Source organism: Lynx canadensis, chromosome F2 (assembly GCF_007474595.2).
Source record: "Lynx canadensis isolate LIC74 chromosome F2, mLynCan4.pri.v2, whole genome shotgun sequence".
NCBI classification, from domain to species: Eukaryota; Metazoa; Chordata; class Mammalia; order Carnivora; family Felidae; genus Lynx; species Lynx canadensis.
In genome coordinates this window covers 22,167,553-22,184,171 of record NC_044320.2, presented here as the reverse complement: position 1 = coordinate 22,184,171, position 16,619 = coordinate 22,167,553, and the positions used below count along the sequence as shown (strand labels likewise).

General features: G+C 37.0%; 1 protein-coding gene across 2 annotated transcripts in view; it reads right to left on the bottom strand.

Annotated features, from left to right (window-relative positions):
- Nucleotides 1-2,219: 2,219 nt before the first annotated feature.
- Nucleotides 2,220-16,619, bottom strand: part of RAD21 (RAD21 cohesin complex component) — a 30,252-nt gene continuing 15,852 nt past the window's right edge. For both annotated transcript variants that reach the window (XM_030303788.2, XM_030303787.2), the window contains 10 exons: nucleotides 15,220-15,326; nucleotides 14,334-14,540; nucleotides 13,732-13,857; nucleotides 13,272-13,394; nucleotides 11,132-11,355; nucleotides 9,599-9,758; nucleotides 9,014-9,162; nucleotides 6,347-6,496; nucleotides 4,974-5,057; nucleotides 2,220-3,945 (listed from right to left, as the gene is read on the bottom strand). In XM_030303788.2, coding sequence (XP_030159648.1) covers nucleotides 3,754-3,945; nucleotides 4,974-5,057; nucleotides 6,347-6,496; nucleotides 9,014-9,162; nucleotides 9,599-9,758; nucleotides 11,132-11,355; nucleotides 13,272-13,394; nucleotides 13,732-13,857; nucleotides 14,334-14,540; nucleotides 15,220-15,326 — 1,522 coding nt within the window. In that variant the 3' untranslated portion in view covers nucleotides 2,220-3,753. The remainder of the gene's footprint in view (nucleotides 3,946-4,973; nucleotides 5,058-6,346; nucleotides 6,497-9,013; nucleotides 9,163-9,598; nucleotides 9,759-11,131; nucleotides 11,356-13,271; nucleotides 13,395-13,731; nucleotides 13,858-14,333; nucleotides 14,541-15,219; nucleotides 15,327-16,619) is intronic.

The following is a 16,619-nucleotide window of genomic DNA, read 5'->3' as shown; positions in this document are numbered from 1 at the left end:
AATTATGGACTTTTCCTCTTAGAGAAGTCCCTTTAACAATTGTTATAAGGCCAATTTAGTGGTGATGTGCTTTTAACTTTTATTTACCTGGGAAAGTCGTTGTCTTTCAATTCTGAATCTTGCTAGGTCATTCTTGGTTGTAGGTTTTTTCCTCCCAGCACTTTGAATATATCATTCCACTCCCTTTCGGCATGAAAATTTTCTGCTGAAGATTTACCTGTTTTATGGGGTTTCTCTTGCATATAATCTTTTGCTTCTTACTGTTTAAAGAATTCTCTTTAACCATTAATATTTTAATTATTACATGTTGTGGTGTGGATCTCCTTGGGTTCATCTTGTTTGGAACTCTCTGCTTCCTGAACCAGATATCTCTTTCCTAGGTTAGTGAAATTTTCAGCTGTATATTTAAGTTAGTTTTCCTCCTTTTTCTCTCTCTTCTCCTTCTGGGATTTCTATAATGTGAATGTTCTGTTGATGTTGTCCAAGAAATCACTTAACATATCTTTATTTTTAAAAACTCTTTATGCTGTTCAGCTTGGGTGCTGACTTCCATTACCCCATTTTCTAGATTGCTAATCTGTTCTTCTGCATCTGCTAATCTGTTGATTCCCTCTAGTGTACTTTTCACTGTTATTGTATTCAAATCTAGTTGGCTCTTTTTTCATATTTTCTACCTCTTTGTTGCAACTCTGAGTTCTTCCACTCTTTTCTCCAGTCCAGAAAGCATTTTTATGATCACTTAACTCTTTATCAGGCATATTGCTTATCTGTTTCATTTAGTTCTTGGGACTACTCTAGGTTAAGGGCCTGGGGCTCATCGAAGTGGTAAACTGGCTAGGGCACCCAGGCCTTCCCTTCTGACCAAAGTGTAGGGGGGAACGTAAACCATGGTGCTTTGACAACCTCTCTGACTTGGGAGAGTTCCAGCAGCTTCCTTGCTGTTCAGTGGAGTTGTGGGGCTGCATCTTTTATTTTCTGGTCTTTCAAACTTTATTTTTTCTGTGCCCCAGGATATCCAGGAGAGGTGTGCGGACATTTCCTTATAAGAAATGTCCCAGGGGTCATTGAGGGACCTGGCTGGCTATGGTGCAGGGACTGTGCCCCTAATCAAGGTAGAGTGGGAATGTAAACCCCTCAAACCCAGAGAGAGTTCCAGCAGTTCTCCCACCATTTGGCAGGGTTCTAGGGCTGGAGCTTTTATATACTGGTTGCTCTTTTACACCACGCTCCTTTTCTGTGCCCCAGGGCAGATGAATCTGCAGTCAGTCCCTCAGTACTATCCCTCCCATCACCGTTCATAGCATCTGATTCCCTTGTTGTCCTGTCTGCCTCTTGCTTCTGTATGTGGTCTCTCTTGTGAAGGTGTCGTCCAGCCCTCTTCTTCAGGAACAGCGGTCCTATAAATAGGCATAGATTTGGTGTGTTCCTGGAGGAGGGGAGTTGATCTTTCTACGTTGCCATCTTGGACCCTAAATCTAAGTTATTTTCCATCTTTTAAATGTTGGCCAAAAGATTTTTATTTTCTGGGACGTTTTCTGGACCATTCCCAGATATTTTGGCATGCTGTATTCTAGACTCCATCACTTTCACATTAGGTTATAATTTTCCCCTAGTCTGTTTTACCATAGGTGGTGAGCCTCAAATTGAAGAATGTTTGGGTTTGAGTACAATAGGTGCTTAGTAAACACTGGTTTTCCTATTACAAACAGCAGTAAACTAATGCTTAAGATTTAGCAAGGCTTAAACCATCTTAGTTTCTTAAAGCTCACAGTTGGGAACAGGGTAAGGCTGAACGTGCATAGGTAGGGACATGTCAAATTACTGAATGCCCTGGCTTTCAGTAGCTTTCTCAGATGGGCTCAGGAAGCCTCCAGTTCATCGGCTTTGTTTAGGGCTGCAAGGGCATATACCAATAGGCATGTCATAATTTGCAGGTACTTAGCAGTTACAGGGATGTATCTGTGCCCCAAAGATTCCTCAGCACTAGCCATTGGTTACTTTCATTACATGCTAATATATATCATTACTGTATATCTATCCAAGTTTCAGATCATATGGCCCTTCTGTTGACAAAGACACTAATCTTTCATTTTTTTAACCCAAGACTTCTTGAAAAATTCACTATCTGTATGAACAATTTTTCTAGAGAAGGCAAACATAAGATGAGGCATAATTAACACTTTCCTGGGGAACACGATCAACAAAACAATACTCCAAAATTTACAGCTTATAACACAACTTTTATTAGAAAAGTTATACATAACATAGCATCAACTATTTTCAAGAACAATATTAAACCCGATAAGCAACAAAACCAGACTAACAAAATGTGTTAACAAGAAACTAATGACCTTTCTATAATCAAACATTCAATTATCTACAATGACTTTTTACAAAGGGAGAAAAATCCATGGTTTACAGGCACATATTGAAAATAAAGCTGCAATAGCAATTTTATACAATTACCATTCTCAAGAAACTGAATCATCAAAACAGTAATTACGAGTTCACTAATTTAAAACATTTCACATAATTTAAAATTATTGGGTATACACTGAAGTCTGAGTTTGAAAAGTGATTTTTTTTTCCACAAAAGTGCCAACATTTAAGCTAGAACTTTCAGTGTAATTTTGCCCTAAAAAGTTAAGACATATTTTGAGAATCATAATAGTCACATAATTTCTGGTGCTATCTGGTCTGTTAATAATAAAGCCTTTATTTGGATGTTTTTCTTAAATTACAGGAAACCGGATATAGGATTTCTGTTGCAAAGCCATTAAAAATAAAGTTCCAAACATAGGAGTGTGCAGCATTGGGAAAAGATCAGTACTAAACTTGTAATAAATATCAGAGAAGCCATTAGTTATTAACAGCATTGTCTGCTTAAGGGCTAAGTCAACCAGGTGTATAATTTCCCATCAGTCTGTCCTTTTAGTTGGCATAGCAATTTCTATTTTCATGATCTGAATACTCAAATATATCCAAACATCTTTTTAAAACTTTGATTTATAGCTTCTGGAAAGTTATAAAATGTTTTTATATTTATTCTACTCTAAAAAGTCTACTTTGGCTCATTTTAGAGCCTCACTAAAACAACAGATTTCAGGATAGTCAGGTTCATTAAAAAGTTTCAAATGGAATGACTTACAAAATAGAACACTTTAAACCAAGTTCTATCATTTTGTAGCTGAAGGGTTTTACTTATATATATCACAATTTCACGTGCCCTCTTGGTCATTACGGAATTACACCTTAAAATGTATCTCAAGAGGACAATTTGTTTTGGGCACCATCCCTAAAAATAGGTGTTAAGATTGCCAGTGTTACTAGTGGGAAAAGACAACTTCTTTCTGTCAAAGACTCACACCATAGTTCTTAAACTGTCCAGCGTTTTTTTCCTGACATGTTTTCCTTTCCACTGCAATAATGGAGAACTAAGATAAAAATCCCGACTTTCAACTGCTACTCATCATCACATGCGCCAATATTGCACACAACTGTTCTGAACTGTTAAAATGATCTTCTGGGTCCTTGGGTGTGCTTGTTTCTCCATCAGAACACAAACACATTCATATAAGCAGTTTCCCTTAAAGATGAAACTGATAAATTTAAAATACTGGAAAATGAAGAAAAAGGCAGAGACTTTGTACAGACAAAAATCTAAATTTTCTCAAAGGGTTTTGTGTGCCCTACACATGGGGGCAATTTGTATACACTAGTGAAATGAACACTAGCTATAATGCTTCTAGCTGCTCAAATAATGTGGAACCTTGGTCCAGGTGTTGCAATGATGTCACTGTATGGTTCTTCCTGTGTCAGCTCGATAGCTTGTTGCTTTTTAAGAACCAAAAAACTGTAGAATTTTGCTGCAGCTTGCTTTCTGTTTGTGTTTCGACATAACTCAAGCAAACTGATAGATTCAGCTCCAGTTTTAGCAAGAGCTCGCTGAAATAAAACAAAGGAAGAATTAAAGTAATCTCACAGGAAAGTGCTATTTTTTTTTTTTTTTTAATGTTTGAGAGCCAGAGCATGAGCAGGGGAAGGGCAGAGAGAGACAGGGAGACACAGAATTGGAAGCAGGCTCCAGGCCCTGAGCTGTCAGCACAGCCTGATGTGGGGCTCGGAACTTATGAGCTGTGAGATCATGACTTGAGCTGAAGTTGGACACTGAACCGACAGCCCCAGTAAAGTGCTAATTTTAAAAAGATGCTAATTTTGGATACTAGGAAGAGTATACTATGTATTCTGGTGGGAGTGGACTTTTTTCAATAGTGAAGGTAAAGGGGAAAAGCAAATGTGATACGATAGTAAAACTGAGCACTAACTCTTCCTAAGATTTCAACTTACTTTTTTTAATGTCTTTGAGAGAGACAGAGAATGAGTGGGGGAGGGGCAGAGGGAGACACAGAATCCGAAGCAGGCTCTGAGCCAAAGTCAGGTGTTTAACTGATTGAGCCACCCAGGCGCCCCTCAGCTTATTTTTAAAATCTCTCGATCCTTTGACTCTATTTTGGGAAACCTTAAGCAACATGCCTGGTATTTCACAGATGCTCAAATGATCCAACAAATACGTTCAATGATCACTAAAAAGTAGCAGACACACAGAGGAATTCTATAAGCCACCACCAGAGTCTACCTTCGCAGCATAACCACTGCAAAGTGTTCACCTGGATGCTTTCCAGGCTTACTCTTTCTTTTTTAAGGCCTTATTTGTTTGGAGGGGGAGAGGCAGCGTGGAGCCTGACACAGGGCTCGATCCCACAAACTGTGTGATTATGACCTGAGCAGATATCAAGAGCTGGACACTTAATGGACTGAGGCAGCCCAGGCTTACTCTTGGCATATGTATTGGAATACGTAGTGCTGGAAAAAGTGTCACAAACGTAGACTTTCTGGTTATAGCATGTTGCTTTTTGAGGGAGCAATGTCAAGTTTTCACTCAAGTCTTTCTAAGTCTGGACTGGCACACGTACCTGAAGACCATGAAGCATCTGCTGAGTCCTTTTATTCCATCTTCTTTCTTCTTGATCCTGATCACCCCCAGAAGCATCTTCATCCTGAATGAAAATGACCCCACCCGACGCATAAAAAAGCTGACAAAAGTGTTCTGCAAAATGATTTCCTTTATCCTGAAAGGTCTAATTTAAATTGTGTATTGAGTAACAGAAAATATCTGTGTCTAGTATGAACTTGCCTAACTTACAGAAGAAAGTCTTCTGTACCTGTAAGCAAACACTTAACTGAATATATAGCTCATCTCCTTGTGGACTAGTACCAAAGAGCATACAGATTAGCAGATGAGGAAGTACTACTGGTCTGGATAGTGTTTTAAAAGAAATGGGCTAATACTTGATTTTACTTGAGCTGCCTGGCTCCCAGTCACCTGCAGACCTGTCTTCTGTGAAGCTGGCATGGGGCGACTGCTGAGACCTGCTATGCCGGAACTACATACCCCATTTCCAAGAACCGGGAGTTTACAGCTTCATACATAATAAAATGCACAAGAATTTTAAATACTGACTCAACACAGTCTGAGATAATGCGGCATACATTAGTGCATAAAAGAGTAGCAGCTCTGGGGCTAAATCCTGACTGTAAAAAAAGGTGGTACTCAAGCACTAAATGGTTATAAAATCTATGGTTGGCATAATGATGATAAATTATAAATACAGATACTCATGAAAATATATACCCAATCCATAACCTCTAGTCTTAGAAGAAATTTAAACTTCCTGGAAGATATTTTATTAACATTTTTATTGTAAATCTAAAATATCTGACAGCATCAAAATAATAAATCCTAAGTTACCTAGAACAGCTTCAAAGGTCCAGAAAGACCCCAAACAGCCAAGAAAAGCCATTCTCAAAGCACCTCTTCTTTTAAAAAAATAAAGCCATTCAAACCTTTCTTTTAGCCAAGTCACATCTCACCCCAATCTAATGAAAACAAAACTCATGGAAAATGGTTATGTGATTTCCAGGCCACAGAGAGCGAGGTCATACCAGAGGCAGACACTAAAAGTAAGAATTGGCCACAAGATAATAAAAGCAGGTACAAACCACCTAGACTTTAAGAAATCGGTGAGAGGGCAGTCGTGTGTCCTTCAAAAGCCCACAAGGGAAACAATGAGGTATAGCAGAGCATAAAACTTGATATTCTTAATGATGATCCAGATCATTAAGAATTTGGTTAAATTTTGTTTATGTGTGAACATTTTTCATCACTGTGATGCTCAACATCAATTACCTTAGCTCTAATATGAGAAGTAAAAGAGAGCTGTTTTAAGATTTTTGCTAAATCTGGGATGGGAATTTATTCATCAGATCTTTTCCAATATTTCCTTACCTCCTCCTCCTCATCATCTTCCTTCTCCTTCTCTTTCTCCTTCTCTTTCTCTGGTAGAAGTTCTAACTCTGGAATTAACTGACAGATATTTGGAGGCTCTTCTGGGGGCAGCTCTACAGGGGGGATTTCCACCTGCTCTACCTGCTGGGGCTGAAACAGTAGAAAGAAATACTGAGTCATATTGCCATACTTCCTTAAAACCAAAACTTGATGATCTGTTCTTCTTAAAGAGCTTTAACATTAGGGTACAGAAGAAATTAATCCATTATAATAAAAGTGTTGTGTTCTTATACTTACTTTTTAGGCATCAAATACCTATAAAGTCCATGTGAGAAAGTTGTAACCCCCAGAACTTTGTCTAGTAGCATTTTAGGAATAACCATACAAAACAGACTCACCCACTAACTCTAAGGCAACGCAAAAAGGCTTTAACGTTAAATAGCCTGTACTATCAACCATTACTACATACAACTGTCTTAAGATTATTACAACTAAGCGTGGGCTTGCCTTGGAGCTCTTACTGGCAGCAAATTATAGGAATGAGGAGACTATCTTTCTGAGTCCATCTCTTGAATATCCTTCCTCTCACAGGCTTAATGTAAACAGTGAAGAACATTACAAAACAAGTTCCTCCAGGATAGTAGTACTAGAGTAACTCTCTTGATACCTGTTTCCACCCTCATTCCTGAGCTCATACAGGAAGATGCTCTCCTTGACAACTCTACCATCAGAGGGCACAGGAAACTAGTTCTTAAAATTGGCAGAGGAATCTTCTGCCAAAACCTCCTGATGGAGGCTGAACCAAGAGCCTAAGGTTATAAAAAATCATCCTTTTGCCCAGATTCATTTATTCTATAAACTTAGGATTAGGGAGCCTCACACTACACCTTACTCCCTTTATACTTATTTTAGTTTTCCTATCCTACATGAACTTAAGGGTAGCCAGATGTTACTTCATGACAAGTATATTCTGATTATTTAATAAGATAGCCTAAAACGGTCTCATACTACAGGAACCTGGAACAGAATAGAGAGCCCAAGAATCAACCCATATATATAGCCTACAATGTGGAAATCTTATTTCAATAATGGTTCTGGAAAAATTGGACCCCTATCTTACACCACACACACAAATCAACTCAAAATGTATTAAAGACTTGAATGTAAGATCTGAAACCACAAAACTACTAGGAGAAAACATAGGATGGGTAAGCTCCTCAAAATAGGTCTTGGAAATAAAAGCACAAATAGACCTACATCAAACTAAAAAGCTCTGCAAAGGATGCTATGGATAAAAGGAAAAGGCAGTCTATAGAATGGAAAAAAATCTTTGCAGATCATTTATCTGATAAGGGGTTAATATCCCTAATAAAGAATTCACACAATTCAAGAGCAAAAATAAAACCAGTTTGATTCAAAAATGGACACAGGAGGTGAACATTTTCCAAAGACCCTAGAGATGGTCAAAAGGTCCATGAAATGGTGCTCAACATCTTTGAAGCAAGGAAATGCAAATCAAAACCACAATGAAGGATCCCCTCACACTGTTAGAATGACTAGCATCAAAAGAGAAACCCTTGTGCACTGTTGGTGCAGCCACTATGGAAAACTGTATGAAGGTTCCTTAAAAGATTAGAACAGCACTTCCACTTCTGGGTATTTATCAACAGAAATGAAATCACCACCTTCAACAGTTATCTGCACCCTCATGTTCACTGCAGCATTATTTATAACAGCCAAGACATGAAACAACGTGTCCATTAATGGATAAAGAAGATATGATACATATACTATGGAATATTTACCACGAGAAAGAAAATCCTGCCTTTTGTAACAACATGGATGGACTATAAAGGCATTATGCTACTTGAAGTAAGTCAGAGAAAGACAGATACTGTATGCTCTCACAGGTAGAATAAAAAAAGGTTAATTCATAAAAGAGTACAACAGTAGTTACTAGAGGTTAAGAAGATGGTCCAACAGTATAAACTTACAGTTGTAAGTTCTGGAGATCTAATACACAGTATGGTGATCTTACAAGTTCTCAGGACAAGAAAAAAAGAATCATGTAAGACAATATATATATGTATGTGTGTTGGGAAATGATTTCATAATATCAAATCATTATGTTGTATACTGTAAAGTAATAAGTATGTCATTTGTATCCGTCAAACTGGAAAAAACTGTTCAATCTTGCTGACAAGGAGAAGAAAACCTATTAAAAAACTGGTCAGACACCTGGAACTAGGTGTTAATTACAAAAGTGACAACCTGTGTTCACTTTACTCATGACATATTTGATACTTAAAGAATTTAACAGGTTCTATATAATGATTTTCATCTTTAATCCAGAATTGTCAGATTCACCTGGACTATTGTCTGAGAAAGAAAAATAAATAATAAACTGGACCCAAGTTCAGAATCAAGGATTTCACATTAACCAAGGATGGTCCTGTTAGGCCCCTCTGAAACAAAACTATCCAAGAAGAGTCAGAAAGGCTCAAACTCCCAGATATCTTCTCCCACTTAGGGCACACTGTGTTCACATCTTCGGTTGCCATTCTTTCTCTCTAGACCCATTCCCTGCCATTAATACTTCATAAGAGCTCCTTAGATAACCTTATTACTAGGGATCTAAAATTCTTAATAACTGATATGCTTACTTACAGGGATCACAGGCTCTGGGTCAATTTGTCCTGCTTTTCGCTTCACTCCCTGGGGAGGTGGTGGGGGCATGGCTGAGTCATCCAAGTTTGTCCTGCTGGTCTCCATCACGGACTCCTGGAGGCGGCTTGGTTCTTCCAAAATGGGCTCATCTGCAATTGGTCATATGAAGAGGACATGTGGATCATACAGTCTTTAATAATATTTTAGAGAATTTACTTTTAATATTAATATATTAAGAGTACTTTTTCTCTAATGAAGAAGGCCAAATAAATTTTTACCACCTCTCCCCCCGACAAATATTACTCAAGTTGTCAATACATTTAAAGGTGGAAAAGGGCCTTAAAAGGACAAGTTTCACCACCTCCAACCCAATGCAGGATAATCCTTTTAGCAGAAGATTACTCAGCCAGTCCTACTTTAAACCTTTCCAAAAACAGAAAGCTTATATTTAACAAAGAAATCGAACACTATAGTAAGGAATGTATTTCCAGGTCCAAAAATTTGAGTATACCCCTTTGTTCCTGATTTCTTCTACTCTGCCAATATACAGGTAAGTCATCAAGGAACTATTCTAACAGAACATACCGATAACATCACGCTGCTGGTGCTGCTGCTGCTGGTCCTCTCTGGGAACCTCTGGATTTTCAAATTCTTTGAGGAATTCATCCAAATTATCAGCCTCTCCTCCTTTCCTCCTTTTTCTAAGATCTTCTGGTACTAGTGGTGTAAGACAGCGTGTAAAGAGCTAGGGAAAAAAAAAAAAAATCTCAATTATAAAATAAAAATCATATTAAAATCCACCACTGACATTTCTATTTTCCATTAAGTACATTTTAATATAGTTGTATGATTTCTACTTCATGTTAAATCCACACTTCATTCCGTCTTAATTTTTAAATACAGGTTAACAAATTATTAAGTACAGCAATTTCAGAAAAATCAATAAAGAAAAATTATCCACTATCCTGTAACCTGGAGAGAACACTAAAATTTTAAATTTGTTTGCCTGCAGTTTATTTTCATAGTCATACACTTACTCTAACTGGAAACATACCAAGTGGTTTTACATACTGTTTTTTTTTTTCACTTAGTTAATAAGATTTCCATATAATACCATCACTTTTAATTTTAATAACTATTTAATATTCCACAGAGTGGAAATATATATGTACATGTGTACATATCACATTTGAACCATTTTTTTGCTATTTTGTTGTTGCTCTATTGCAAACACTGTAATGGACCATACTCACAGAAACGGTTTTCCATATTCTGAATTACTTCCTTAGGAATTTTCCTAATAATGAGATCACTAAGTCAAAGAGTAGAAATACCTTAAAGACTTTCTTCCAAATAATTCCATCACTCAGATTCCAATAAATAAATTTTACAATAGCATGGCTGCTCTGAAATACTTTCTAGTAACATCTATCGTAAAATCAATTCTATGCATATTTCTACTTTAGAATAACAGTCTAATAGTACTGCTTCACTCAGCATTCTCCACTTTTGGACCTTGTTTTGGAATAGTATGGAACCTAAAATGAGTAGAAAAGAGCCTAGAGATGAAAGTAATTCTTATTAAATAAATTTAAAGCCAGATAGTTTGGTTTTGTTTTGTTTTGAGGGTGAGCAAGTGCACAAGCAGGGGAAGGGCAAAGAGAGAGAATCCCAAGCAGGCCTCAAACCCACAAACCATGAAGTTGTGACCAGAGTGGAAACCAAGTGTTGGCCGCTCAGTGGACTGAGCCACCCAGGCGCCCCATCAGAGAATTCTTTATTCCAGGAAAAGGAGAACCACACCATGGTTTGGCTTGAAAGCGGTATCTAAGGATTGTAGACTTGAAGTACAGTGTATGCTAAGGTAATAGAATTAGTAATTTATCAGAGAGAGGTTGAGGAGAGAGAATTATTAAAAACCACAGCAGCTTTTTCATACAGAAAAAATTCCTTCTGCATCTTTTAGAAATGCAGGTGTCAACACAATCTTTCAGATAGGTTATGTTCAGTATATTGTGATTTAAGTAAAAAAAAGTGCCATATAGTTGAAAATACTTTATCAAAAATGATTCAAAAGTTTTAAAAATTAACTTAAAAAAATTCTGCAAACTCTATTACCTTCAGTAGTCTGTTATTCCATAAAGGCTGAGCAGGTAAGGAGAAGAGTTTTTCCACTCCCCCTGTTTCTTTCCACATCATCAATTTCTTGGTGGGTGGTGCCAGATCCAAAGTAGTAACAATATCAGAATAATCACTGAGCTGGGCTCTAATGGTCTTACTATCCAACTCTTTGACACTATCAACAATCAGCTTCCTCTTCCTCTTGGCTTTTGTTTCTTTGACTGGAATGATAGAAGAAAATAAGGTCATTTTCCTGTGAGGCCATCATGAAATAAAGAGCCACCAGAGTTGGTCTCATTGTATCCCTGCTTTTCTATACACCTGGTAGAAAAACATCAAGAGGGCAGAATCCGTTTTAACTGACGTTTCTGCAGTACCACGTAGAACAGAGACTGGCATACACAATAGGTGCTTGATAAAAATTTGCTGAATGAATATTTATAGACTTTAGGCACAAAATGAGTAAAATAATTCAAGTGCCAATATATTTTTCCCATGTAGGTTTACAGTGTAAAAAGGAACCTATCATACTTGATTCAGATCTGGGCTCAAGAACTGGGTTTTGTAATTTATTATTACCCAAGTGACCACTTAGAAAAGTTAACTTCATCTTGCTTATCCCTTTATTTTCTCACTTGAAATAATGCCAACCACTTATAGGAGTTGTAAAATAATTAGTCTTCTGTAAATGGTTGCAATTATTATGATTTTTAGTGGAGAAGTTACAATTCACATATGGCACTTGTACAAGCAGACTGATGAAGTAAAACAAAAGCCCACACCAAGATGGACCTGGAGCTCTACTCTCCATCCTGCCTGTACACTCACTCGTAATCCTTACCAAAAACTCAGCAAAGTAGGCAGCATTCTCTCAATTTCTTAGGCTACAAATTCCTCAACATCACATCCTGTCAGAAATGTTATACCTCCACGATTTTTATGTATAAAACATTCAGGGAGTTCAGAATTCAAGATTCAAAAAGATGTTATACAGTGACAGCCCCGTACAACAACTTATTCTCCAGCTACTGAGTTCCCGTCTCTGAAAGTTGAAGTTCTTAAAACAGACTGCAAATTCTGATTATTATTATTATTTTTTTTTTACTATTTTTTTAGAGAGTGCAAGTCAGGGGGGAAGGGCAGAGTGAGGGGGACAGAGGATCCCAAGTGGGTTCTGTGCTGACAGGCTGAGGGTAACGAGCCTGATGTGGGGCTCAAACTCACAAACTGCAGATTATAACCTGAGCCGAAGTTGGATGCTCAACCGAACCACTCAGGCGCCCTCTGATTATCCTATTTTAACCAGTGCGGTGTACCTATTTTGCCTTATTTATAGCTCTCTACAAAATTGGTCACTAATACAGTACATATTGTACTTACTCATGCTCCCCTAATTAGTACTTAAGTTCCATGGGATAAAGACTTGTTCTTTGTTCTATTTTCAGTTTCTAAATAGATGTCTACCAAGCACTCTTTATATACCAGAAGCCCAAGGCAATTTTTGGTGATCAAATTCTAGTTTTAGGTAGAAAAAAAGTTTATCTTGTTCTATTTAAAAGTGATAGCTGTATCCTGAATTATAGTGTAACTAATTTCAAGTATTCACCCCAAAGTACCCATAAACCATCTAGAAATTTTAATTTCACATCTAATTTACCTATCTTAAATTGCCCCTTTTATTGAGAAACAGCACCCCAGTATGTTTGGCTTTGTTTCTTAATAAGCACTAAAAGTGCTTATTTTAGAATCACATTTCCAGTTAAAAAAATAAAAATAAAAAAAGAATATGCTTAGCTTTTCCCAGATTGTAGCCCAACTCTACAGAACCTAGAACTTTGGAAGGTAATCCATCTTGTAAAATGCCTTGTAATGTTTTCTAATTGTTACCTGTGATCTTTTTTGGGAACCCCCAAAGACTAAGATACACGTTAGCAAAAAACGTGTTCTCTATATTTCAGAGCGACCTGTACAGATATTCTGTAAGATATCTGGATTATAACTGAAGATTCTATAATAGATACCTGACAAAAAGAAAGAAGCTTAGTTATCTAAAACAAGAGTAGCAGATTAGAGAGAGCAACCAGAACTAGGACCTTATATTCTAAATTTTATATGTCGAAAAAGTCTGTTTGCTCACCAGTGATATCAATAGGTTCCAAAGCAAAGGCTTCTTCCTCATTTGGAACAAGTGTTGTCTGATCAGTCATAGTTGGCATTGGTTCAACAGGATCCACCGAATCAGGACTATCAGGCCCACCCACTATAAAAACAGAAATTTGGTCACAAAAGCCTTGGGTATGTAATACATCTCCTACAAATGGCAGGGCAAAAATCCCCTTGAGAAACTGAAAGAAACCCACTGGTACCAATAACCAACACTTTTCTAGTTATGAAGGAGTTACTCCAGACGTGAACCCTACTGGCCACAAAAGTGGAGGGACAGAGTTAAACATGAAAGAGAATAAGAACCAAACACTGTTTTTAAGAAGATTTACAATTCATTAAAAGCTGGAACTTTTAGTTTACGGTCATCTACATTAAATACCTTTCTAGCTACCACATAATCATGTCCAGGTCACCGAACAGGAAATGCTTACTTGATACGTTATCATCCTCATCCATATCATCATGTGCAGGCTGTTCTGGCAACATCACACCTGCCTCAGACAGGGCAGGGGGATCGTCAAAGATACCACCATCATTATTACTTATAAGTTTGTCATCTGAAATAGGGAATGTAATTTAGTTATAACTTGAAAAAGAAATGCTAAAAGAATAGCTAATCACTAGGAAATACGATTATATGAAAATCAACCAAATTAAAAAACTTCAACTTCCATCTGTTTCTCTTCAAGGTAGCATACGAAAGTATAAAACCATATACAAAAAAATTTCTCATTCTTAATTTAGATTTTCTGGTTCATGTCTCTATTTAAAACATATTTACTTAATATAGATATCAAACACAAATAGAGAAGTTTTAAGAACTAGTAAACCTTAACACTCTGAGACAAGCACCTTTAAGAAAATCAGGTACATCATATTTTTAGGCTAGTTTCAGAGAACTTCAATGAAATCAAATGGTCACAATTCACACATCTGTACCCAAAGAGCTGCTTAAGGCATAAAATTAGTGATTGCTCTAAACCACCACAACTGAACAAGGAAATGTTAAAATAACCACCTTGTTGTGACCTACCTAATATACCACCATCATTTCCTTCTCCAAAATTGTCATCCTTATATTGGTCTTCATATTCTAAATGGTTAATTTTCTCATTCAGATTGCTGGTGCTCTGTTCAGGCTCTAACAGGAGGTTAGAGGCGCTAGTGCTCACTAACATGTCATCATCCTCAAAAGCGCTGCCTTCTCTCATTATCTCACGATCATCCATTCCAAAGTCGCCTGAACAAATTTTAGTGATAAGGTAAACAAAGTTACAAACATCACTGTTATAAAAGAAAGCACCTAACGATTTATGATAATTGTGATGCCACATCTACTTATGGAAGTCTTACTTGAGTATTAAAACATCTAGGTTAAACTTTAAACCTTTAGCATTTATATTTCATAAACTGATTCTGGGGCATGACTAGCAAATTCAAAAGTAGGATCCATATTTACATCATTTTAAATATATCAGGTAAATTTAACTATGTATGTAGGTTAGGTCGCATAAATACTCAGATTTTGTTACAATGTGTTTTCATCAAGAAAATACTTCCGCTAACTTGTTTTAAACACTATTCAAAAAGAATAGTAGGTACATAATGAAATTGTTCCAAAGTGGTTAGTTTAAATGTATTACTTCAATATTCAAACTTTTCACACAGATCCATACATAGGTTCTATCACTGTGTATGGGGGGCAGGAGTAGACGAAATCAAGTTTGGTGCATAAATGGAAATGACGGTTCATATACTGGTAGGAAGGCAAATTCTTTTTTTGATGAAAATACAGGAGATAAAATTTTTTCTGTCATCATAAATGTAACATATGTCTGGGTTTTCTTTTTCAAATTGCTAGTAGTGCAACAACATAATTCTAACATTAGCTAGTGTCTAGTGATCTGTTTCTCTATTACCAAAATCATTTTCTTGTAGAATACTGATGTTCCCAACTTCTTCTCTCATGGTTATTTCTTCCACTCTACTCTGGTTCAGGCTGAACTGCTGGGCCACATCTATGTCACTTTAAAAGAATTTCAAATACATTTTAGTCTCAAGTCTTACTGTAATGCATATACATACATACATATATATATATATATATAAAATCCTAATTCTCTCTATAAGGAAAAAACATGCACACAAGTTATCATGGTTTATAAGTCTTAATATAGAATACTAAATACAATTAAAGAATCTTTTTCAGTTTTTTTTTTAATGTTTATTCATTTTTGAGAGATGGAGAGAGACAGAGCATGAGTGGGGGAGGGGCAGAGAGAGAGGGAGACACAGAATCCGAAGCAGGCTCCAGGCTCTGAGCTGTCAGCACAGAGCCCGATGCGGGGCTCGAATCCGTGAACTGTGAGATCCCAACCTGAGCTAAAGTTGGGATGCTTAACTGACTGAGCCACCCAGGCACCCCTACAATTTAAGAATTTTAACAGTGATTTGGAATTTATTTTGTATGCTTATTTAAAAATCATAAGTGACCGGCAGGCAAAATAGAATATGCTGAAATCACTACATAAGGTAATAGAGTATACAGAGGAAAAACTTAGAAGTGCATGGTTTAGACAGGCATGAGTTTTCATCAGGGTTGTGAAACTTACAGGTGTTACGAACACTGAAGCTACCCAGCTTTTCTGAGACTTTCTTCTTCTAACAAATAATCTCTATTATTTAAAAAATATTAAATAAAAAACATGTAACATTAAACAATGTAGAATACCAGGAAAATTCAGAATGTAAATGCTTCAAAACAAAACATCCGTTTTTTGTTTTTTTTTTTAGCAAATGTCAATAAAAACACAAGAGACTTCTGAAACATACCAACCAAATGCAGCTTACAGAATGTGTACAGACCCTAACTTAAACTGGGGGGAAAAAGGCCTATGTGTCAACGGGGGACATTTGAATGCTGACTGGATATCACATTAAAGAAATGTTGTATTTTTAAGATGGGATGTTGTTATGGATATATTTAGAAAATTCCTGGGGCGCCGGGGTAGCTCAGTCAGTTAAGTGTCCGACTTCGGCTCAGGTCATGATCTCACAGTTCGTGGGTTCGAGCCCCATGTCGGGCTCTGTGCTGACAGCTCAGAGCCTGGAGCCTGCTTCAGATTCTGTGTCTCCCTCCCTCTCTGCCTCTTCCCAATTTGGGCTCGCTCTCTCTCTCTCTCTCAAATGTTAAAAAAAAATTAAAAAAAAAAAAAGAAAATTCCTTACCTCAAAAGAGACACATACTGAAGTATTTACAGAGAAAGGAAGATCTATATTCTTTAAAATAATCCAGTGTGCGTTGGAGGTTGAATTGGGG